This window comes from Coloeus monedula (genome assembly GCF_965178545.1).
Source record: "Coloeus monedula genome assembly, chromosome: 12".
Classification (NCBI taxonomy): Eukaryota; Metazoa; Chordata; class Aves; order Passeriformes; family Corvidae; genus Coloeus; species Coloeus monedula.
Window position 1 is genome coordinate 14,255,585 of NC_138792.1, and position 24,969 is coordinate 14,280,553.

General features: G+C 47.3%; 1 protein-coding gene across 2 annotated transcripts in view; it reads right to left on the reverse strand.

Moving 5' to 3' along the window:
- ATP11C (ATPase phospholipid transporting 11C (ATP11C blood group)) overlaps positions 1–24,969 on the reverse strand; it is a 55,150-nt gene that overhangs the window by 9,784 nt on the left and 20,397 nt on the right. For both annotated transcript variants that reach the window (XM_082289574.1, XM_082289575.1), the window contains exons 4-26: positions 22,696–22,776; positions 21,613–21,720; positions 20,890–21,018; positions 18,429–18,532; positions 17,759–17,809; positions 16,840–16,904; positions 16,168–16,249; positions 15,647–15,797; positions 14,643–14,840; positions 13,576–13,737; positions 13,317–13,474; positions 12,320–12,391; positions 11,369–11,442; positions 10,590–10,693; positions 9,837–10,018; positions 9,018–9,281; positions 8,500–8,674; positions 7,740–7,842; positions 6,340–6,485; positions 5,909–5,968; positions 4,738–4,865; positions 2,162–2,297; positions 278–343 (exon numbers count right to left, since the gene is read on the reverse strand). In XM_082289574.1, the coding sequence (XP_082145700.1) occupies positions 278–343; positions 2,162–2,297; positions 4,738–4,865; positions 5,909–5,968; positions 6,340–6,485; positions 7,740–7,842; positions 8,500–8,674; positions 9,018–9,281; positions 9,837–10,018; positions 10,590–10,693; positions 11,369–11,442; positions 12,320–12,391; positions 13,317–13,474; positions 13,576–13,737; positions 14,643–14,840; positions 15,647–15,797; positions 16,168–16,249; positions 16,840–16,904; positions 17,759–17,809; positions 18,429–18,532; positions 20,890–21,018; positions 21,613–21,720; positions 22,696–22,776 (2,799 nt within the window). The remainder of the gene's footprint in view (positions 1–277; positions 344–2,161; positions 2,298–4,737; positions 4,866–5,908; positions 5,969–6,339; positions 6,486–7,739; positions 7,843–8,499; positions 8,675–9,017; positions 9,282–9,836; positions 10,019–10,589; positions 10,694–11,368; positions 11,443–12,319; positions 12,392–13,316; positions 13,475–13,575; positions 13,738–14,642; positions 14,841–15,646; positions 15,798–16,167; positions 16,250–16,839; positions 16,905–17,758; positions 17,810–18,428; positions 18,533–20,889; positions 21,019–21,612; positions 21,721–22,695; positions 22,777–24,969) is intronic.

The window sequence follows — 24,969 nt, forward strand, 5'->3', positions numbered from 1 at the left end:
GTGAAAGCAGGGGGAAAAGTCAACCATAACCAACTGGAGTCCTCAAAAGAGGGAAAAAATAGAAAAATAATTTAAACGGAAGATAAACGCTTAAAGACCACAGACTACACAAAGGAAAGTAAGCAGGTTCTGCCTCTATGGAAGAAGATTTAAGTGTGGTAGAAAACACTCACAGACATTTCACCTTCCACACATTCATGACACAGTTTTACAGAGCACACACGGGCCTTGGAAAACACCTGCCAAGAGTGACTGAGGAAGGAAGGGAGATGCTGACCTTGAGAGTGACGGTGAACACCAGCACGGTGAAAACAATGGTCCCGAAGGTCCAGTTTCCAAACACCTGTAAAACACACACCATTGCCACAGGCGCCTCGGCCCTGCCCTGTGGAGGCACAGAAACAACGATGGGGACGGGGTGCAAGCAGGGAGAGCAGGGAGGGCTGGGAGGGAGCGACTGCTACGGGAGATCGACACTCGAGAGGCTCCAGGCACCCGCACGACTCGCCGCCCGCTACGCCACCCTGAGCCATGCAGTGCCACACACACGGGTGACCAGAGCTGGGACAGTGACAGCTACAACCTCCTACTAACAGCAATGTCGATCGAGGATACAAGTCATTGCACCACCTGCATTTCAGGATTTCTTGGCAATTTACTCAGTTTCTGCTTTCTCGCCACACTCATCATCGTGTCTTTGCAGTCCCCTCTGCAGAATGCACCAGTGGGTACTGTTCAGCTGGTTTGGTTTGTGGGTACTAGAGTGACTACGCACACAAAGAAAAGCAGATACTGTATATAAATCCAAATGATGGCAATGAATGGGAGGGATGCTTACCAAAGGCTGTCAAGATCTGAACGCATACATTAAAACAGAAAGTGAAATGTAAAAGTTTTCAAAAAATGCAAAAAAATTAAATTCAATAGGGGTGAAAAAGGAGTCAATCAAACATACATGGATATTATGAACAATTGCTGGTAGCAGTTCTTACAGGCGTAAGTGTTTACAGAACAGGACATAACCACAGATCCTATTGTAGTGCCACATAGACTTGACCCCTCAAGGCATCTGCAGAACATACCAGTGCTTCATGTTTCATTCAAGTATGACCAGAATGGCTATAAATACAGAAGAGCACTGATTTGACAATACAGGGGCTTGACTGGGGCCACATATCCTGGCATTGATGCAATGTATGAATATACATAAATTTCATCAGCTTTTCTCCAAGTGTTAGCTGCTAAAAAAGGTTTTGGTATTTTCAAGGGTCACAAGTGATGACGTAAAGAAGTTTCCCATCAGTCAAGATCTAATAACACGCTGCACATTACCCTCAGGAAAGGGTCCTGAAACAGCCCAGGCTACTACACGTGGCAGCCACCCTGCACTAATGCTTTGCACTCTGCACTCAGTTAACCAGCAAAATAAGAAAAAATAAGAAAAAAGGAAAAAGAAAAAACCTCCAACTTTTTTTCCTCCTCTTTCTGTACAAGTTAACCCAAGCAGCTCCCACACCTCGCTCACGTGGCGATGCAAGCGCTCGTCCCCACAGCGGAGGCATGAGCAAGCAGACAGCAGGGACAACATCCTGCTCGCTCCAGCAGCTGGGGACTTGTGCTGGCTCCAAAACAGGAGCAAAAGGCCAGCACCAGCCTTCCCCCAGGGCAAAGTGAGATGGGAGGCTGCAATCACAGCGCAGAGCATGCACAGCACACAAGCAGCCCTGCACCATGTCTGCGCTAATGAGCAGCATCTCATCAAGGTGGGCTAATTCAGCTGCTCACAACCAGCCAAGCACGTGCCAAATTTCTGGCTGTCCCTGGTGGGAAGGACAGACACTGCTCCTGCCCTGGGCCAATGCCTGGGATCACACAGAAGAGGGGACGAGCGCTGTGCAAAGCTCACTGGGTTGGCATAGAGCTGTGCGTAAGACTAGTCATTTTACCTAGTGAGTGTAACCAGCTCTGCCCTGTTTCCATGGCGATCTGGAAAACGTTTTATTTCAAGCATTTGCTGCAGAATCACACCATAAGCAAGGCTACACTGTCGGACAAGACTCGAGACACACTGCACAGATTAAGCGCGCAGATATTCCCTGCCAGGCATATCAGAGGCAGTGCACAAAACAAACACTCATCTTCCTTTTTTTGGTGGCGTTACCTTTCCGTTATCTTCCAACGACGAGTTTTGAAAAAGAAAATAAACCCCAAAGAAAAACACGAGTCCTTCAAAGGCGCCCAGAAAGGTCCAGTATAGGAACGGCCTCCACTGCAGCATTGCATTATCCGACACCTTCCTGCCAAGAGATGGAGTAACAAGACCATCACCACCACGTTTAGGATGCGCTGCAAAGCTCCTCACAGGCACAGGATCAGGGGGATTTGGAGCAAGCCCTTGCTGTAGGAGGCAGGAGGGAAACCACAAAAATACCTGCCAGTGTTCAGGACATAAAGAACACTTCTCATATGCAGCTGCTGATCATGAGAAATCACAAGAGGTTCAGCATATGAATTGCTTTGTCCTTCTCCTTTAGGTAACTTGGATGAAAAAAGCACAAAGTGAACCAAGGCAACGCTGTCCTGAGCCTCTCCTGAACTCCTGCACTGCCCATGGTATCTGACACTATCTGCTTAATTTTAAAAGCAGGGTAGGGCTAAAGAGCAGCTGTACGGGATGCAGGAAATCCATGGTGTGCTTCCCTCTTTTTGTTGAATGCACAAAGTCCTTTTTTGAGAAAAGCTCTGCAAGTCCTGTTCCCTCAAGTGGTGTTTTTCTGCACAGGCTGAAAATAACCTCCTGAATTGTATGGTGGGTGTTTTTATCACAGGGGTTGTAGCAGGAGGCTCTTGGCTGAATGCAGGATGAGATCTGGCACAGAGGCAGCAGCACCAAATGGATGGGCTATGAGCAAAGCTCTGCAGGGACCACACACAGGGCCTGGGGAGTGCAGGGTGGCTATCGGGGCAGGAGGGAGTTAAAGACAGTTCCCTGCATCATTATCTTTCCAGATTACTTTCTTTAAAATCCCTATCTTTTTCACATTATTCTCCTTAACTCCTAAAGCAGTACATCCATTTTCAGCAAGATGCACTTTGCAAACCTGCATGGTGCCGGGCTCCTGTAATTGCAGTTTCTAAAACAAGACCCTATTGAATCCTACGCACAACGATGCCGTGACCACGCTCTAACGTATCACAGTTTGGGTCTGAGAAAAGAGCAAGGATAAACCAGACTGGAAGTGTGGGTTATTGCAAGGAGAGAAAATACAAGCAGCTTCCTCCCTGCGAGCTCTGTTTAGCATTCCCATTTCTGTCCTGCAGTGCTCATGGTAAACAGGCTTTTTCCAGACTCAGGATCTGCACTGCAGCAGCTCAGCACTTCCTCCAGCAGCAGCGCAGCGGGCACTCTGCATCCAGCAGCACATGCACAGTCATGAATATTCAAACTAAGGCTGTTTCCCCCCAACAGACAGACCCCAGAGATCAGAGAGCCCACCAGGGGAAGGCACAGGGGCCTGCTGTTATTGCTCTCTGTCGCACAATACTCAATTACCAAGCTATTTAAAAACACAGATGGTGGCATTTTACCATACGAGGGAAGGAATAGAGAACTCTAATCAGTCATGGCTCTGAGTGTTCACTTCAAAACCACCCAAGCCCCTTCCCAGCCTTACAGCTCTTGTTGCCTTCACTGCTTTTTCTACACCTAAGGCAACTTCCACACAATATTTTGGGCACCTGGTAATTCCCTTTTCTCTCTCTGCACAGACATCACTCTTGGCTCGAGCACAGCTGTGCCACACGTGGCTCCTCCACTGGTGAGGAGCATCACACCACAGTGACAGGGCTTGCACAGGGCACTGGCCAAAGCAGCCCTGACATGGCTTTTTCCACAGGGCTGAGCTCACTGCCAGGCTGGGGAATTAGCAACAGGGACACATGGAGAGGGGTTTTCTCCAAAAAACTATCTTCCTTAGTCTTTGCTGAAGGGCTGCCCCAAGCGCATGTGTGGGCAGGGCTGGGAGGAAGATGGAAAGCATCTCTGTTTCTGGGCAAGATTGGAGCCTCTCCCCGCTGCAACCAAGGAGAGAAGACAGTAAGCAAAGCAGAGAGAGACAATGTAAGCTGTCCTTTCCCTGGGCAACGTGGCCAAAAACTGAGCATGCGGATCGATGAGCAGAGCTCCCTGGGTTCTGATAAGGGGACCTGGCCGGTGGAGGGGAAGCCTGGGGGACCATATCCATTTAGACAAGCTGAGAAACTACCTGCCTGAGCTGGGATTCAGAAACATTCATCTTTCTGAAAAAGAATGGATCCTTTTTCCTCCTGAAAGCTACATCTCCCCTCCATGCGTTACACGCTCTATCACGTGCTTGGCTCGCACTGCCTGGCTCAAAGGTAACGTGAATGAATGGTCTGGCCGCACTCACAGCTCGATTTTTCTTACAGATGAAGAATTCCACCTACAGTTTACTCTTTTATAGAGATACAGCAGTGCAATTTGCTAGACCAGATACTGTCAGAGAGCATAAACAAGTAGCAATAGGCAGTAACAAGGCTGCTCAGCTTGAGTGCAGAAACAGCTGAGCCACGAGGGACAGAAATGGCTTTTTCTGCAGTACGTGGTGATCCCACCACTGACACAGGACAAGGACACCTGCTTATACTCCTGCACCAAGAAAACTCAAACCATGGCTAACAGAGCTGTGCAGAGCCTTACCCAGACCACGTACTTACATGTACAGCTGAGGGTCCGAGGTCAGCGTGTCAATGCTGATGTGCTGCTCCAGGAGGCTGTAAGCCAGGATAGGGAGCGATGTGAAGCAGATGTTGTACATGGTCAGATAAGCAGCATCATACAGTGGCTTAGAAGAGGAAGAAAGAGTTAAATGAGACAGACAGAAAAAAGCCTCTTTAAAAGCCTCTCCACAAATTTCCAGCCCTTGTCTCCTACATACCCTACAGGTTCATCCCTTTGTCACCCAGCACAGCTTCACTGGGTAGGAGCTGTGCTCCGTGCAGTGCAAGGGGGAACAAGGCACCCACAGGCTGCGTGGCCAGGAACCTGCTCCCACTGACAGGATGCTTTGTAACTGGCTGGTCTCATCTCCAGCTTATCCTCCAGAAAAACATAACTAAACAGCCCTTATCAGAGCTTTCCTGTTGCTGCTCTTGTGCTGCTGCTTCTATTAATACACTTGATGCCACCTGCGGCTCTCTAAAGACTAGACTGTTTTAGAGGAACTACAGCTTCTTTTTTTTTTTAAAAAAGGAAAAGGCAAGTGTTTCTGCCAAAACAAGCAGAGAATTCTCTCATCATTTACTCTTCCTGTTACTTTTGAGCCCAAATAGACACAAAAGCCCTTTAAAGTGACACAAACGCCAAAGCTCTTGTCTCCAGGCACACGAACCCACTCACCACATGGATCTGTCCCTCTGATGCTTACTTGGACTAACCAAAGCTCTGATGACACTCATTGTGTGTCTTTTTTTAAAGCTGCCATAAAAGAATGAACTGTTCTTCCTCCTGAGTGACATTTTTAATGCAGTAAAATGCAGCAGAGGAGACAAGATCAGGCAACCTTTCAAAACTTGTTCTCTTAAGAGAAGCACAAGTAGCAAAATCAGGTGCTGACAAACCAGCTAAATCCTTCTCTCATTACTTCAGGAAGGCGTCCACCTGTGTTTACGGCTGGTGGATGGGAAAGCAAGCAGATTGCTTTCTTTTAAGTTATGGTCTCAGAGTATTATGTTCCAGATACGGTGCTGAGCAACCAGGTCAGTTCCTACTGTCCTCTAGAGCAAGGTGGTGAAGGGACAGGATGCCAAAAGCCAAGTCTCTGCTAGGAAGCCTCATTATGCCATTTGCTTTTTATCTTGCCTTTATAGACAAATCACTGGAAGTTACCTGCTGTGAGAATCCACAAAAGAACTGGTATAAAAACTGTGGTAAAATGAAGCAAAGGTTCTAGGAAAACAAAAGACAAATGGTCAGTAGGGAAGCACCTGACTTCTCAGTCTAAATCTAAGCAGTTTTTCCTGTTATCAGACATTAGTGGCTGACATTACAACATCAAACAAGGTAGGGCACTTGTTCAATCAAGCACAAAACCAATCCAGTGCACAGTTAATATCTGCAGAAGACACTAGAAGAATGCTCACGTTCCCCTGTAAGCACTGTTTTCAATGGACAGGCACATGGCACACACAACCTGCCCTAGGGGAGGAAAACAGAACTACAGAATATCCCACACGTTTTTTCTCCTGTTGGTTATTTTATTCTGCTGCCAAAGAAATGCATAGTGTAAACAAAGAAATCAGCTGCACACTGCCCCTTACCTTATAGAAGAAATATTGTACAAGGTGTGCTATTCTCACATAATACAAATGCCCATGTGCTAGTAGCAGTTTCCTTAAATGCTTAAACTTTGGCACAGCATAGTCGCTGTTTCTGGAAGCCTGGCGTCCTTCTTTGCCTTTTATCCCTGCAGACAGAAGCATGGCAAGGGGTTAGTCCCAAGGGGCTGGAATGTGGATGCTGCCCACTGGGTTTGCTCACATCACTCAGTGTCTCAAGGCGTGACAAAGGCCGAGTTTCCCTCCTGAGTGCCCCAGGAGACCAAACACTAATACACTCAGCGTGGTTCTGGCTCCACAACACTCAGAGCTGCCTCTGGACTTTTCAAGCTATATTTAGGCTGCTCTGTGATTTCCTGTGTAAGAGTGTGGAGAAGGGTATCTAGGCAAACCTGATGAAAGATAAGGAACTGGTTCCCCGTGGGCTGGCCTGCATCTCACACAGCTTAGTTATTCCACTGCAGCTGCTCAGCCTCCTGAGACATCCCCACAGACCTGTTTTGTTCACTCAAATGCCACATCCAAATGAACTGCACTGGATTCCCTTCATTAGAAGGCACCATGGCATTTCTAACAGCCCCAAATGAAGAACGTGCCCTTTCTCTTCCACTGACCCTTCTTTAGTGGCATTAAAGAAGTCTCCCGTATTTCTGACACCAATCTGCAGACAGGAGCTTCCAGCCTGCTGTCAGTCACATGGACAGTGGAGACACAATGCACCTGGGCATCAGCCCCAGGAAACACATGTGGGTCCGCGTGCTGGGCTACTAGGACCAGTCAGCACTGAAGACTGACACTTTCACCACACTGCCCTTGCAACAACTGCCACTAATCACCCATCTGTTTGCTGCTTGTGCCCCTTTTTTCCTGAGCCCCAAGCAATCCTTACCACCACAAATGTGGTCAGAGAGTTTTTGAAAATAACCTGCAGAGTATCACTGACAGAGAGAACAGTACTATCACAGGTGAGCAGTATATGATGGTCTCATCTCCCTCTCTTTTACAATGGGGATGGTGGATGGTAAAACATGGGCACAGATTGCCCAGAGAGGCTGTGGATGCCCCATTTCTGGGAATATTCAAGGTCACGTTGGGCAGGGCCCTGAGGAACTCAATATAGCTGAAGATCTCCCTGCTCATTACAGGCGTTGGACCCTTTAAAGACCCCTTCCAACCCAAACTATTCTATGATTCTATGATCTCAAGCATTAATCTGAAGTTAAACTCTGCCTCCAAAGAAAGCAAGAGCAGACCTCCCCCATTTTTCAGTGGGATTGGTTTAGCTGTGTGCAATCAGAAACACCGACTGCGCCGCAGCAGTGAGCCCCAGACAGAGAGCAGACAGGTCTGGGGTGTGAGATGGACATTTCAGGGACTCTTACCTATTCCCACATGCGCTTCCAAAATCATACTGACATCATTTGCACCATCCCCTATGGACAGGGTTATGGGGCTTCCTTTTGTGTTCTTCACCATTCGCACGATCTAAAAGATTTAAAAAAAGGACAGCAGCAGAACCCAAAATTCAGTTAAAAAGCCTCCAGAGACCTTCCCACTGCTCCCCCCAGGACATGTAATCAGGTTTTTACATCAACAATATAACACCTGGAGAGTTCAGGTTAATAAAAGCCCTTGTCACTTGCTCTGCAGTCACAACCAGAGCAAAAGCCCAATCCAGCTGTGCAGGGCTGAAGGACAGTATTTAAAAACAAACCCCAGCAGCAACATCCTGCTCTTCCCTTCTGCCAGACCCTGTTCTCCCAAAGGTGGGCTCTCTCTGCACGCACCTCAGGGTGCGGAAACACATCACTTATCAGGCTGGGACATCATCTGCTGGAGTGAGGAAGTCACAGACTCCACTTGACAAATTTGGAAAGGAAAGAAAAAAAGAGCAAACTGGGAGGTTTTGTTTATTTCTAATTGGCCTGGGTTTACAGCTTCCTGCCAGCATATCAAACAAAGGGTTTGCATTCAGATTTGAAAGAATGGTGTGCTTTCATCATGCTCTGAAGCTCAGACGAGGCTTACACATTGCCTGGAGAAGTCCTGGTTGATTAAGATGATCAGGTCAAGTCCCAGCTGATGAATTCAGTGTGCGTCACATCAGCCAGTGACGTGCTTCAGCCAGTTAGAGGTAAATACCTGTGCTTTCTGCAACGGAGCCATCCGGCAGCAAAGGACTGCAGTGCACTTCAAGCAGATTTGTAGGAATATGCTTTTATAATTGCTAGAGCCAGAGTCCTGAGAAGGGTTGAGTATCAGCGACAGCGTCGAGCCATCTATAATCAGTCCATACTCTTGACTCAATGTCCAGCTTCTGGGGCACAACAAGGAACACATTTGAAACATAATCAGACTAAGAAGTCAACCTAGCTGCTTGTAACACCTTAGCAAAAAAACCCCTCGTTTTGGGTTAATCGTCTTCCCATCCTTTTTTGGGGGCTTAGCAATTTTAAAAAGCTTGGACTTAACACGTGCCCTGCACTAAAGGAACAGCGCAATTAAGTTCAAAGCCAAACTGCTACCAGAGATTATGAGCAAAGCAAAGGAACTGGTCACAGCGCCTGCAAGGAACCAGTCCCCAGGGCCACAGCATGGTCCTATTTCTCTACCAAATTTGCACCTGAAATGCGCATGACTGGGTCCTCTGGCTCGCTCACCTCTTCAGGCCTCCCCGGTTTTTGGGAACATCCTGAATCAGCTTTTTGTGGTACTCCAGCAGCAGCTCATGGAGCCGATCCTCCTTCCTTTCGCTCTCGCCCACCGTTCTTGCTGTCAGCTCCAGCAGCTCTGTGCTGGTCTGGAAGAGCCTGCAGGCATAGCACGTGGATTTGGCAGTTTCCATCTTGTCTCCTGTCAGCACCCAGACCTTCATGCCAGCTGCGTGCAGGGCTTCGATCGTCTCTGCCAGCTGCTCCTGCAGCCTGCAAGCAGAAGCAGAGCATCACTTTGCAGGTTGGCCACACCTAACCCACGGAACCCCGATTCTGCAGGTAGGAGATACCAGCTCAAGAGAAGTTAATTGACTTTTCCTGTGCTGGGGAGACCACTGCCACAGGAATAAGGATTACAAGTCAGCAATGCCAAATTTTTATTTGCAGGCAAAAAGAGAAATCACTGCTTTATACTTTTGACTCTTAGGCCTCACAGTAAGAGTTTCATTTACACTTGCAGTTACTATAACTGAACATGGAATTGAATTTGTTTTGATGTGCAAATTAATGCTGTGTGCTTAATTCACTCTCTAGAAGTGCAAGTATTTCTGCAGTTTCATTAATAAATCCCAATTCCTACTACACCAGCCAGTTTAAGCAACTAGGGCACTGTGAAATGGGTTGTGCCATGGTGTAATTAATTGCCCTGGACACTGCCAGCATCTGCCTGGCTGTTCAGTTCCACCATGGTGAGTCAGGGCCACAAGGCCACATCACAGAGAAACCACAGGTAGCACAGTGCTGCTGGTGGAGCCACCTCTTTACCTGTCTTCTACAGCAGTAGCCCCGATCAGGTGCATGTCTGCTTCTGTGTCATCAAAAACCTTGGCCATCTTCTCCTCCCTGTCCTGCAGAGCCATCTTGGCTTCGTTGAGCTGTCTGTCAATTTTGTCATACTCCTTTTGAGTTAGTTCTTTGAAGGCCACACAGAGCGTTCGGTAGCCATCCTGGCAGCGGGACGGAAAGAAAATAAAGTGGACAAATGCCCTAAACCCAGATTTTTTACAGCTCCTCACTTTAGGGTTAGTGCTTTTGTCTACCATCAGTGCTTCTGTCAGTACTGACCCTGAGGGCAAGGACAATTTGTTGGCTTGTGTCAAAAGAGCAACTTTCTGTGTTTATACAGCAACTTCTTCACAGCAGAGTAATCATGGTTCTGCTTATTATGTGCAGGTAATACGGCAGAAAGAAACTAAGACAGGACCAGGGCTGAGAGGGTGCAGCCAGCAGGGAGAGCAGGGACTGGGTGCCACCACAGCTGGGACCAGGCTGCTGTTGTTACTTCTATTTTTAACTTGCCTGGGAGATGCTTGGACACAAGTGTGATGGAGACCATATAAGTATATCAAATAAAGGTGGAAGCCAACGAAACAGAAAAGGAAAGAAGCCTGGTATCAAAACAATGTGAAGTGACACTCACATTTTCAACACTTCCCTCCCAAGCAAGGTCACATCCCTATTTTAGGAATAAGGCTTTCCTGACCCCAGGAGCCAGCCAAATGCCATCCATGTGCTCACCATAGCATTGCGGTCCACATGGACTTTTGTTTGTTGGATTTCTTCTTGCTGCACCCTTGGAAAAATAGAGGAGTCTGCTCCTTTACAGAAGAGAAGCAACTTTCCTAAAAGCAAATTATAAATAGTTTATAGCAGTCACAAGCTGCAGAGAGACTTAACAAGACTTAACAATGCCAATAGCAAGCAAGTGATGCAGAGGGAGGAAATCTGGCAGGACTAAAGAGGGAACTGCTAGAAGCCCAACTGCCTACCAAAAATGCCCTTTCCCCATTCATCCTGTGAAAAACCTTTGTCTGACCTGGCTGAGACTTTGGGTGTCCCTACCTGCCTCTGAGCAAGTTTTCTGCAACAGGCTGGACATTGTTTCCTACCTGAAAGCCTTGGCAACCTCTCCAGGGAGGGTAAAACCAGCATCCCAAACCTTACAGGACTGGTACTTGAGAAGGATGGTGACCTCTGAATTTTTCTGTTATTCCCATGAAACCCCATCCCACCCAGGGGACAGTCTCACATGTCTTGCCCTGTACTTGTTCCAGCCTGGAACAAGGCAGGCAGGGAGCTCCCTGTGGGTCATTGTTCTCATCCCCTGATCTGCTGTTGGTGCCAAGCAGCTGCTACGAAGGAAAATTAACTCTATGGAAACCAGGGCCAGTGCAGGATTTAGTTAGACCAGCTTAGAAAACCTAACAGCTCAGCTTCTCTGGGTCTAGGTATAAGGGGGATGTGTTTTATAGCTGTGCACACAGGTATGAGAGTCCACAAGTGCACTTTGACTGTACCTGTGGTGGTTCTCACAATGACACTCATACGGCGCCGGACGGGGTCAAAGTTCAACACGTGGAGAAGTTGGTACCTTTAAAAAAGGAGAAAAAAGCTTTGACTCAGTGAAGGAAAAATAGAAAAATAACTATTTGAGACAGAAAATCACTAACAATGAGCTCCAGAAATCAATACACCCTACAAGAGGCGTCACCCACTGGGGAATTAATTTTACAGCTACTGCACAAGAAAATGGAGGAAAAAACCCAAATTCCAGTAGTCCTGTGGTGATCTGAGCATGATAGTGAGGGTGCAGGTGCCCACCAGTGTCCCACCCCCCCCAGCTGGGCAGGGGCTCAGCGGGGAATGGGGCACCACGTGCCACAAGCAGTAACACTGAGTCTCCCATTTAAATAAGAAGTTTCTTCATGAGGGAAGTAAGAAGTGAAACCTGCTTGTGAGGGCAAGCTTTCAGGGAGTGCTGGGATTAAGTCAGTGACTCCCAGATGTCTACCAAGCTGTGAGCACAGGGTAAAATCCAACTATTTTCAGCTTGGGGGGGGGAGGGGGGAGGTTACAGGGAATGGAACTGTATCACAACTTTAGGCTTACAGTGTCCTGCTGTGAGCCCCAGCCACGGCCCATAAGGTCAGCAGCCATCCCATGAATCCCAGGAGCCACCTGCACAGCCTGGCACAGATGAAGGATACATACAAAGGACTGCAGCCTCTTGAGGGACCTGAATTTAGACATCAGTAAACCACCCATGGACTTTTGCAAGTGAGCCTTTTTGCCTACACCTTGATGTGCTGTGCTCTGTGAAGGGAACAAGGATTTTGGGGCAGGTCAGCACTGTCTGACAGCCCTCAAGGAACAGCTTTGACTTTGCCAGGTTGACCAAACTCGATTAAGCTGGGTGGGAGTGGTGCAGAAGAGCAGCCCTGTTCCTCAGCAGTCCCAGCAGCACTTACAGCTCAGTTTCATTCTTTTGGTTTCGTATTTTCATGAAATCATTTTCAAGTCCTAGAAAAGTGAAACCATACCTGTCAATAAACAAAAGGACAGAACAACATTGAAAAAACCCATTGGCACATATTATACATAACAATGTTCTTGTTTCACCTTCTGCACTGCAGAGGAGAGCAAAGAAGTCAGTGAGCCCGAGCTAAGGAGCACGGCTGGATGTTTGCTTGCTCCATGCAGAGCCTGCTATGATGTTCTGGCACCGCTCCCATCCCCTGGAGAGCTTGGGCACTGGAGCACACAGACACTGAGAGCCTCTGGACATGGTCCACTGGGTCTCTGGCAGGTTTACAAGCCATGAGCAAGTGTACACAGCTGCAACAGACTCCATTTAAAACCTTGGGGCTGGCAAGAGCATAGAATCACTGAATGGCTTGGGCTGGAGAGTATCTTACAGATCACCTAGTCCCAAACTCTTCTCCCTAGTCCTGGCAGGGACACCTTTCACTAGACCAGGTTGCTCAAAGCCCCACCCAGCCTGGCCTCGAGCATCTCCGGCAGGACTCAAATGTGGGGTTGACAAAAGTAACCATCCTATTATTTTGCCACTGCATGGCAAGGAAACAATTTCACTGCAATATGCACATGGTAACTGGTCTCAGTTTCTAGGGGATTAAAGCAAAGGCCACGTGGGCTCCAGCAAAGAAGCCTCTGCCACACCTGGGCACTGCAGCACCTTGGGGCTACTCTCAGTGAATGCAAACCACAGCCTCCCAGGGAGCTGCTCAGGGAAGATCCTTTACAGAGCATCCCTTTAACAGAGAGCTCATTTAAACCCCCAGGCTCATGCGGCTTCCCAGGGCTGCAGGTCAGGTTCAGCACTGGTATCACAACCTGCTTCCCAGAGAGACCATGGAAAGGGATCTATCACCTTCAGATCACCCTCACCTCCCTCCTTCCCACCAGAGAGAGGGAATCAAAACCCCAACATCTTCACATTCTTACTTTTCTGCGCCTTTCACCAAAGCGATTTCATCTGGGGAAGAGGAGATATAGGTGCATTTGCGCTCTGGATGCGCCATCAGCCCATCCACCTGGTCTGCCTCCTTGATCTGAACCGTGTGGCACAGGCAGAGTGCCCGCAGGAACAGCTCCTCGCGGCTCTGGGCAGGAGGGAGGGAGGGCTCGTTACCAGCTGACTGCCACCGCCCAGCCAGGAGCTGGCCACAAAACCCTCACAGCCACCAACACGCACATTTCTTACCTTTTCAGCTTTGCCATAGTATTTTAGGGGTCCATCAGTCTGGGAGAAGCCATCCACCTCCGAAATGCAGTCTTTGTACTTGTGCCCGTCGATGCAGCACTCAATGAACTCCATGCTGTTCTCCGTCAGAGTCCCGGTTTTGTCCGTGAACACGTACTCCACCTGCAAGCACCAGGCACTGCCTTGCTGCACCCCCAACCCCAAGGGACAGGGAAGGAACCCCCAAAAACAGAGGCTGGGGCATTTTAGTGCATCTGTGCCAATGCTGGAGAATACCTGGCTGCTATCCTAACGTGACCCTGCAAAAAAGATGCAGGTGCCCCACTACATCACTGTGCAGTTCTGCTACTTTGCTCCTTAGAGCAGCTCCTCTGCTTTTCAGCCTGTTGCATAGGTGGCAGGAGGCAGCTTCTGAAGACTTAAAATCTGTATCCAGGCTCTTCACTTTCCCCTCATCCTCCCTCTTGGGTCCTTTCCTATAGCCCTAGTGCTTATAGAACTGCTGCTGCAGGTCTGCTGCCTCATTTGGGGAATTTTCATCTTGCTGCTGTATTTCCATTAGCTAATTGTTACTCCAAGTATATTTTTATTACTGTTTTTAAAGCAAAATCAAAAGCAGGAGGCACTACACCCAGTATAGATCAGAAAGGGAAGACTGATCTGTCTAGGTGCCCCAGCAAAGCAGCAGCAGCACAGCTGCACATGCTCTGCACACCCAGGGAGATGACTGGGCAGACATTTTCATTAATCCTCAAAGAGACAGAGGATTTTTAATTTTTAATTGAAGCAGTGAAAGCAAATCACCCTGACACGCAGAGTGCTGCGCCTGATATTCCCCAATATGGAAACAATTGGCGTGACCCAATTCCTGCTCTTTCATGCACTATTTATAACCTTATCTGTTTCGCAGAGCAACTGGAATCACATTAAATGGAAAGTGCCACCAAAGCGGGTGAAGTTCTGGCCCGAGGGGACTGCAGGGGATTGCCACAACAAGGGCTCCTGGCAGGGAGGGCACTTTCCTCCACATTTGCATCCAAACAGATGCAAACACAGCACGCTCTGACCTGCCCGAGCTCTTCATTCAGGTCCGAGGTGTTCACCAACGCTCCCTCTTGCATTTCTTCATCATACATCTCCTTGTCCCAAGAGATGAAGAAGGAGCCCAAGAACTTCTGCATCTCTACTGTAACATACATGGAGACGGGGATAATAAAGTTGAAGAGGACCATAAACGACAGGAAGTCCGTGAACATCCTCAAGACCTGCAAAGGAAAGAGGAGAAGATGCAGCCTGTGGCTGTCAGGACACAGGGGCACTTTACAGCAACACCTCAGGGGTTCTGGACAGCTTCTCTTCTAAGTTAGATAGAAAAGAACAACATGAAAATGAAGGCAGCTAAGATACAGGGCTAAATCCCATTTTCCTTTGGCGCAGGAAATCTTACTGCCTTCTGCAGAGCTACCAGGTACATGAATACATCTCACTGCTACACAGGGACCAAAACAATGTTTCATCTCAGCATACTCCTCTTAATTTATACTGTTATAATTTTACACTGCTACAGGCTCATCCTGATCCCAAATAACTGGAAAAAAGGAGCAGGTGGCTTGAGACCAGTCAAGCTGTGGCAAGGGTGCAAGTGATGCAGTGACATCCCTGTAAGTCCTCCTCAATAAGCCATCAAATAAAGATCTCTGCACACTCACACTCCCCCAGGCTTGACTGCCCACGTCTTGGCAAGTTTAAGAAACTGGCTGACATGGCCTCAATTTAAGTTTACCTATTCAAAGCTGAAAGATAGCTCGAGTTCAGATAAGGACCCAGGTTAAATCAGCTGCATTTCTGTATTATATAGTATTTATTTATGCTTTGCCCTGCTCCACACAAATATCACTGTGCACGAGCATGAGAGAGGCCCAAAGAAACACAAACAGCAGGAGAGACCAAAGGAAACAATAGCACTTTGTGTGAGCAAACAGGACTCCCAGGGCAGGCAGCAGGCACTATCAGATTAACCAAAACAGAGTAAGTAAAGCTGGAGGAGGTGCTGAAATACAAATCCACTTACCTTGAACGTCTCTCTCTCTTTTTTAGTCTTCTCGTTGTACCAAGGCTCATCATTAAATGGATTACTCTGCCAGACGTATTTCAGAGTCGTGCACACAGTGGCCTTGCCCAATAGGATGCACAAATACACTATCAAGAAAGCGTTGATAGATCTGAAAAACAGGGGTTTTTTTTAAATTCTTGCAGCTATTTTTATACAGAAAAGCACGTAAATAGACAGGAACAAGACTTCCTTACTTTTAAGGAGGGAATTACAGAACAAGTGCTTTTGACACTGCTGATATTCAGGGTCAGGTTCATATAACATTTCTTAACTTTGTTTTTAAAGAAAGAAAGCTACTAAATTTTGCTGCTTCTTGCAAGATATGCTTTATCAAATACCCAGATTTTTCTATGCAATCAGAGAGCATCTGAAACAAAAGGCAGCAGATTAGGGGATTATTTCTGTACAAGTCACCCATTGAAAACAAACCCAAACCCAGCAGGTTTTACGGATTTTTTTTTCTGAACACAAATACTCACTTTTCTACTGCAGACCGTTTCTGAGATTTCCCTTGGTAGTTCAGAGCCATTTTTGTTTCCATTCCAGTATAGACTGCAACTCCTGCAGGGTATCAAAGCAGGGCTCATGAGGGACTCGCAGCCCCGGAGGGAGCCAGCTGGCACTTGGCCATCAGGGGCATCGGTGTTTACATCAAACTCCAATCCCAGCTGAAGAAAGAGGCATTGCCCAAGGACTGTTCAGCTACAGAAACCTCTGAGGCTGCTAAGCAATGTAATTGCTGTATCCCAGAGCACTGAGCCAGAGCCCATGGATCATGTACAGTCAGGAACAGCATCAGTCTCCCATCACAGCTGTCACCCTCCATCACCAGCGTCTGAGATTGTGCTCCCAGCACACTTCCAGCAAAGGATTTGGGAACAACTCCTTGCTCATCCATGTCTCAGGCAAAGAGGAAAACTTGCTCTGGTGTATTAACACAACCTGCACAGCAGGGCAGCCCTGCAGATAGAACCAGTGCCTCCTGATTTCACCCCAGCCACTCTGCCATCAGCTTGCATGAAAACTGAGCTCTACAGCCCAGGGAGAAAGGCTGTAGAGAGGTATGTTCCCTCTCCAGATTTAGTAGTGAACATCTACATTTGTCATTATTTATCAGAACTATTTAAATAAATAAACAAAAATAACTTCACCATAAATCTTCTTGGTATTTTTGAGGGTAGCACCTTTCAACAACAGGTTTTCAGGACCCAAAGACCTAAACATAAAAGAAATTATAACACTGCATCACTCAAAGGTGATTCAAACTACTTTATAAATTAGAGTCAGAAATAGGTAATAAAGATAAACAAAGGTTCCTTGGATCTGATTACATGATTTGTATGTTAAATGGGGCCTTGTTTGAGTTTGTTTTTCTCTTTGTATAATTACATTTCCATTTCATTTTACAAATACTATCCCCGACGTACCAAGTTCCACTCTTATTGGGGGATTTTCATTAAGGCTTTTGAGGAACAAGTGCAAAATGTTCAGATCTAATATGCTCCAGGACTTTTGTAAAAATGCAATGTTAAAGTCATCAGAAGCCTGTCCCTTCCAGCCCAGTCAGTCAATGGCACCACCAGAGCTGACAGCCCCATCTGTGTTTTTATTTCTCTTTGAAACCCCCTAATGACCCCTCTGTTGCTTCTAGGGTATGAACAGACCCACCACAGCACAAAACCCATCCAACAACGCTCTGGTGAGAGCCAACTGTTTTTGATGGCTTATGAACTTTATTTGCTGTTTTTCCCCTTGAAACACTCTGATTGGTGTTTAAGTTTTTGCTTACTTTCGAGTGACAGTATTTTGTAATTACCTGGTAAATTTGTGCCCCATCAGCAGGGCAGGACATTACCAGGTGGTCCTGCACTGCTTCCCCAAAAGGGGCTCAAACAAATCACAGGATGGCAGAAGGGAGGCCTCCTTTTAGAATAAAATCTTTGGAATGGTTAAAGAAAAAAAAGAAAAAAACACATTCCCAAATGATGGCAGCACAAGCTCAGATCCTTGAAATTCTCTGTAGATGGCCAACCCCTCTGAGGGGGGCCAGCACACAGCTGCAAGACCAACCTGGCTACGGGCTCTTGGTTATTTCTGTAGATGATAATTCTTCCAACAAATCTGTAATAAAAAGATGAGAAACTTGTATTATAAACACACTAAAGAAAATTCATTGACAGGAAATGGAAGCAAACACAGAAACAAATGAATTTGAGAGTTTAATGTTTCAGAGGGGTGTCTGTGCTCAGGACAGAGAAGCCACACATTTCCCATGCTCAGGGGTGCCCTGGCACCTACACACCCCAGCACATTCCCATTACAGACTGCAGCACACCCCAGCAAACCTCCCTCAAGGGATTTAACCACACAGACCACTTACTCCTGGAAGTCATTCAGCCCATTGCCTTTTACTTGGGAGGTAGAGTGGCCTAAAAATAGGTGCATGGACCATTATTACTGCAGAGCTGACAAAAACCATTATACCATGACAAGTGCTGCACAAGGGAGGTTTTTCTGCAAAGACACTGAGCTTTAAAGACTTTGCCACCCTCATATAAAGAGGCCCAGTAGCTTATCACTGCCTTGAGACACCTTTTGGCCTCTGATGAAAAGAAGATGGCCTTTGCTGTGCCGAACTGCAGATCCCCCAAGCGATGGTGCTGAGGGGCCTGCAGGGAGATGACACCAGGCAGCTGCGGGGCAGGACAGGCAGGGGGGGATGCAGGAGGGACAGACTCACTTGTAGAGGTCAGGCTGTGGCTGTTCACACTCGATTGTGGCGGTGAGGGTGTCGATGGCTTCGTCGGTGCAGAGCACGGTGGTGTCCCGCACTGCGTAGTGAGTCTGGGCACAGGAGCACAGGCAGCGTCACCTCGAGCCCCAGCTACAATCCCATCCCCAAGTTTTATACCCCATTACTTAAAATGCCACCATGCACAAGCTAGTCAGCACCAGCAGCTCTCCCAAGCCCTTGTCATGCTCCCACGAGGCAGCTGAAGCATCTCTCAGTGAAAGAATGAAGTCACTAAAGCTTAAGGGAAACCACAGTAGCAAGGAGCTGCTGGGTGTGTCTCAGTAAGGCACACACCAAAAGCAGAGCATCCTTGGTTTTCCCTGGGGACTTGCCCTGGCTGGGGTGGAGGGGAGGGCTGCAGGTGCCCCATGAAGAAGGGGCTCTTGGGGACCACCTGCCCTGGCTCCTGACAGTAACCAGACACCAGCTCCAGCACCAGGGATCAGGCAGACTCTGAGCTATTTTTAGCAGCTGCTGCTGCAAAGGTTCATCTCTCATAATTAACTGAAAAGCCCACAAAGGATCTGCTCGCTGCCTTTCAGGCTCTATTTATAGGACCTACTCAGAGCTCCAAGTCACGGCAGGCTGCCTCAATCCACCTTCATAAACAAATTCATTAAAATGCTTCCTCCACTCCTCACACTTGCATCCCCTTCCCTGCGCAGACCGGAGGCACCACCACGCGACACACGCTGCAGTCATGGCAGTGGAAACCTCCACCTTTGTGCTGCCTTGGTGACCTACCTGGCTGCTCCAACTGACAGCACACACGGATCTCCAGCACAGATCACAGCTTCTGTGTAGCACAAGTCAAAACTGATCCTGCAGTGCCCAGTACCAAACCCAGCCCTTGTAGGGGTTTTGCATTGCTCCCATCAGCAGAGACACTGTGCAATTACAAAGTGATACTTCAAAGCTGCCTCCCAATCAATTCCACAATCTTTACATCCTTTAGCGTATTTAGAAAACACGTGTTCTTTTAACGTATGGCCAAAGATTTGTGCTTCAAAGACAGAGCCCTGACAAAATCTCTTTTACAGTTCTATTCCAGTTTCACTTAATCAGGCACCTTTCCCATACCTCAACCTGACATGCCCCAAATACCAGAAAAATCTCCACCAAAAAGGCAGCAGAGATCCCTGCAGATGAGGTGTGGTGATTACCCAAGCACGCTTCCCTCACCCCCCTTTTGCAGCAAACCCTGGTTTGTAATATTAGATCTATTCCCCCAAACAGAGCTGGCTTTTCTATTCCCTCTTCCCCTTCAAACTCATCTTCACCTTGTCATGAAACAGGAGACAGCTCCCAGTCACCTACAGGAATCCGCAAACCAAGAAAAAACACCACAGTGCTTGATATAGAAACTCAGCATTGCATCCCCAGACTCACAAGTTACTAAGAGCCCAGACTCTGCAAAAATAATGTGAACTCACGTATATGATACATCTGCCACAAATAAGCAATAGCCTTTTAACATGGTTAGCTATTTTTAGCCTCAAGCCACTTCAGAGCTCCAACTCCTCACTAGTGGAACCAGTACTGTGCACCAGCACCGACACAGGTTGTCCAGTGCCAATTAAGAGCAGCCCATAGAGAAGAGCCACAAATCTCAGATAAACATATCAGATCCACAGTGGTATTCCCACTGACTTCAGAGTGCACTGGAATGAATCATGTCATTTTAAAGTATCTTCCAGTCTTACTACTGCAGCTGCTAGTATCTGTATAAATATTTATCACACAAGTGCAACCAAATGTTCATGTCTTCTGACGTATATAAGCTTTTTGTTGCTGCTTCTTTCCCTAGTTTAGAGGGGAGGAGAGAAAGAAAGAAAGAAAACAAACTGAAAATATTCATCCTGGGCAAGACTAGTATTAAATTTCACTGCTTGCTTCAGGGAAAGGGAGAGAAAATCCCAGAAGCGATGCTTTTCTCACGCTGCTGAAAAATTCCCCGAATGAGTCTAGACATGCTGCCTCAAAAAAGTCCCTAATCTCACTGGAAATGCTTAGTTAAGTAATGGGAGCACTGGCGGTCCTGGAAAAGGAGCTGGAGAGCTGCAGGCACTGCTCCCCTGACGCACCAGAGCTCGCAGAGTGTGGCTGGAGCAGGGAAGTGCTGACACTTCCTGCGATGGGCAGCGAAGCTGTATCGATAAACAGCAATCCAGTTTGGGGCAGTGCCAGCAGAAATGGCCCTTGGAGACAAAACAGAGCACAAACAATCCCCGAGGGCTTCACTGCTGACGCACTGGAAGCCAACAAGAGGCAAGAGCTGTTAAAGAGCCACGCAGCTGCAGGAATGGGCTCCAGGGCAGCACCCTCAGGTACGCACAGCCCCGCCATGCAAGCAGTGGCATCTTCAGGTACCCCAGTATCCCACACGCTGCCCCACCCACCCTGTTACCTTGAAATTGGACTCGCCATCAAGGCTTGCTGTAGTGACATAACAGGTCCCATCAATGCTGCTGGAGGCCAAAAATATCAAGTCACAGGGGAAGGTCTCATCTGCCTTTACTTCTACTATGTCTCCAACCTAGAAGACAGGAAACAGTCCCATGAAAAGTCCTCTCAGTTGTTATTAGATGGTTATGATTTAGCTTCTCTCAAAGCCTAGAAGAAATCACTTTGGCTAAAAGGGGAGGTCCAAGAGGTGCACGGATCCCTGAGCATCACTCCACAGCCTGACGGGGCGATGCAGCCCGCACTGACTCACAGCACCCACGTGGCACAGTTAGTAAGTATTTCTCTACTAAATCTTGATGGAGAAAGAGACTGTACTTGCCTGAAGTGTGGTGTGATAAATTAACGTCAAAGCTAAGTGTACTTTCGTGGTGTCCTTGGGAGAGTTGGAAATAGAAGAGGACTGCCTGTCCTGGGGAAGTGTAAAATGCTGACAGATCTGTCACTTGTCAGCCCTGTACAGCTTTTGTGAGACAGTTTTTCAAAAGCAATCAAAGGCAGCTTCACTCCTTAACTGGGAACAGCTCTCAGAGCATCTCATCTGAAAGTGAGCACACTGGGGCAGCTCTAACCCAGTGCACCCCTCCTCCCCTGCCCCCTCAGCACACACCTCTGTGTTCCCATCAGCCTCAGTGATAACACACATGAGTTCTCTGCTAACAGTTACCTTGATTTTTTCACTCTCTTTCCGCACTTGCTTTGCATTTTCGACAACAAAGACGTTGCTTTTGTTCACTTCGTTGTCAGCTCTGTGCCTCAGCCAGTCCTCGTACCCCTACGGCACAGACACAGGAACACAAACTTGTAACAAAGCAAGTAAACTAATGAAAAGGGAGGACTGAGGATGAGAGGGACATGTTAAAACACTGAATAAGGCAACCAGTCCTCAGACCTCCTTCATGCCTGACAAAACATCAACCAGAGTAGCTCAGACTGAATCAATTTATTTTAAAAACTTCATATGCATATTTGACAGATTCAGAACAGATTAAAATAACACAAAAATAATCTATATGTGGGGCATGCAACGAGCAGCTAAACTACTGTAACACATTTCTATTATTCTCAGTGCTGGCAAGAACAGACTGATAATATGAATAATACACTCAGCAGCCTGCAGCTCTTTCCTATGGTAACGCAGGATGATACTCTTCCTCTTCAGTCTTTACTGGAAGAATACAACACTGAGATTTGAAGCAGATAGATGTTATTCTAGCTCTCCCTTTCCAGCCCTCATAGAAGAAACTTCTTCTATTATTCAATAAGGAAATTTTAAATGGCATGTGTGCCTGTGATGGGAGGAAAAAGGTCTTTTAACACTGCAAGGAGATGAGGACTACATGTTTTCAGGGCTAGCTGAGTGGCTGAACAGAACCTGTCCTTTCCACCTACCAGCATGGGAGCAGAGCGTGGGCTATATTTGGAGCACGTCTCTGCAAGGACTCAGAGAGCTCTTCTAAAAAGAGGAAAAACATTCAAGTAACACCAGAACTACAGCAGAAAGCTTTACTGACCCTCAAGGCCCGCTTACAACAGCACAGAGGTGTTTTACATTGCCAGAACAGGAGACACCAATAACCACACTCAAAATGCAGCCTCTCTTGAAAAGCACCAGTGCACATCTCACCCTCTAAGAAGGGTGCACCAAACCTACAGCACACGGTGGCTTCTGAGTACATTTAAATACATGTTCATCATTTTCTCTACATATCCCAAAGAGCATCTGCTCCTCCCCACACTGACACCGTACCTGTTTGATAGCTGTGACAGTGATGACAAAGAAGAGCGGGAGGCCACTGGTCACCGGGCTGGTTGGGGTGTCCACTATCACCTGCGGAAAGAAAAATGTATTGCTGAGCCCTGGTTTTTAGGCAGTAGAAGAAACCCAAAGCTTTGGTTATGGGGGGAAAAGGGTGCTTATCCCACTGGGGCAAGTCAGAGCCTAGCAGAAGAGAAAGGGAAGGAAGGGCTGGTTATGAAAGGGAGGGCAGTACCAGTCATCTTGAACCACTAACACTTGGAGGCTAAAAATAACACCCATCAGCCCAGATTACCTATGAAATATACTGCAGAACAGAACATGAATATTTAAGTAAAAGAGAAATCCAGGCTTTGTCTTTAAGCTCTCAGATTTGGAGTTCAGAGCATGATTTAAGCACCATGGCTGCTCAGGGGCCTTGGGGCAGAGAGCTGGATCCTTCCTGAGCTCACTGCAGTGCTCGAGCCAGCGCCATGGTAAAGACCAAGCCCCTTGATCACTAATTAAACCTTCGGGCTGTTCTTTCTGACTGTACCAGGCCTTGGCCCAAAGGGTAAGGATGGCAGAACAGGCTCGTAAGTGAGAGGGAACACCTTCCACCTTCCAAACCAGCACACCATAAATCGGTCATTTTTCCTGCTGTTCCTGGAGAGAATGGGAGCATGAGAGGCAGATGATGAGGGCTGCAATGAAAGGGATGGGGAAACTCAGCAGAAAGGCTTTGTGTCCCCACAAAGGGACTTTGTCTCCTGTTTGTGCTTCCCCAGCATGCTCACAAACAGCAGTATCTGGATATCTATTGTTTCAGGCTGCCTGTAAAAAGCTGTGTTAAGGACAGGACTCCTCTTATCAGCTACGTGGACATTTTTGACTATGAAATGCTGTACACTGCAATATTACCCCACACTACTGAACCCAGAGAGAAAAGCCAGAAGATTCTGAAGTGGAAGAGATACACCACAAGAAGCAGCCAGATAAATGGCATACTAGTTAAGCAGCAGGAAGGTAAACCAAGATAAACACCAAAAATATTTCCAGGCACACAAAGCTCTGGCTTACTCAAATGGGATTAAAATGTTTCCAAGCAGGAAGTCTGGTAGAAACCACACTTTGGAGGAACAGCCTCAAGTGAGGATAGTGCCAAGAGTCACACAGACACACTGCACAAGTGATGGCCACTCACTGGGGCATTATCATGAAGTTTCAGCCAGTCAGCCAAAAGTTACCTTGCAAAAATTGGACAGGTCTAGGGAATCCAAGAAGAACTTTGGCTTTCTGCTGAGAAGGACAAAATTGAGGACTTCCTGCTGCCCAGCAGGAGAGTTTCCTGCACTGGACAAGATGTAGTTGTATTTATGTAAAAAACAATACCATGTCTGTCCACACAGATATAGGATTACAGATATAGGAACACAAATACCAGATGAAGTGCCTGGAATAATTCACATATTTGGAGTTTGGACTCCCTGCAAAAATCCCCTGGCTGGACAGTACTCTTCCCCTTTGTGGATGGTGAAAAGCTGAGGGGACACACAAGCAACAAGCCAGGACAAAGGCAAACTCATCTGAAACTATTTTTGAACTGGTTTAGGACTTCAACAGCTTAATTTGAATCCACTTAAAAGTGGCAAAGTCCTCCTGTTACTTAATAGCTTCTTACAAGATTCCTTAGGACACTAAGGACCACACTTTCCTCCTCAAAGGGACACTTTTCACTCCTGCTACCTCCTAAAATAGCTTACTGCCACCAGCTTGGCTTGTCTACAAACACTCTGGGACTGTGCTCCAGCCCCTTCCACCAGGAGGAATCCCTGCAGATTCCTGCAAGTGCTGCAACAGATGAACCAAAGAAACAGCTATTTGTATCCCTGTTTGTGCACAACGTGTTTTATGTTTAATGCATGTACTTTGTCTTACAAAGAGCTGGATCTGGAGGCACAGAGTAATAGATGTTTTGATAAAGCATTTTACAACAGGCAGAGCAGATGCACCCGAGCGCTGTGACACTTCACACCTCGTGCAGAACCAGGTAGGACAACCCCATCAATTTTAAGAAATTTAAAGATAAGCATGAACACTTAAGATGTAGATGGCATTTTTCAAGGTATAACCCTTGGCATTTAAAATGAATGAGTGGCCCTGAGTGCCTTTTTAAGGCAAGTGACGTCCCCAGAATGACAAGCACCTGGGGGCAGGTGGCTGCTCTCTACAGCAGCCAGTGGATCAGTGCTGTCAGGCTGGGTTTGGCTCAGTTGGGTTTGTTTT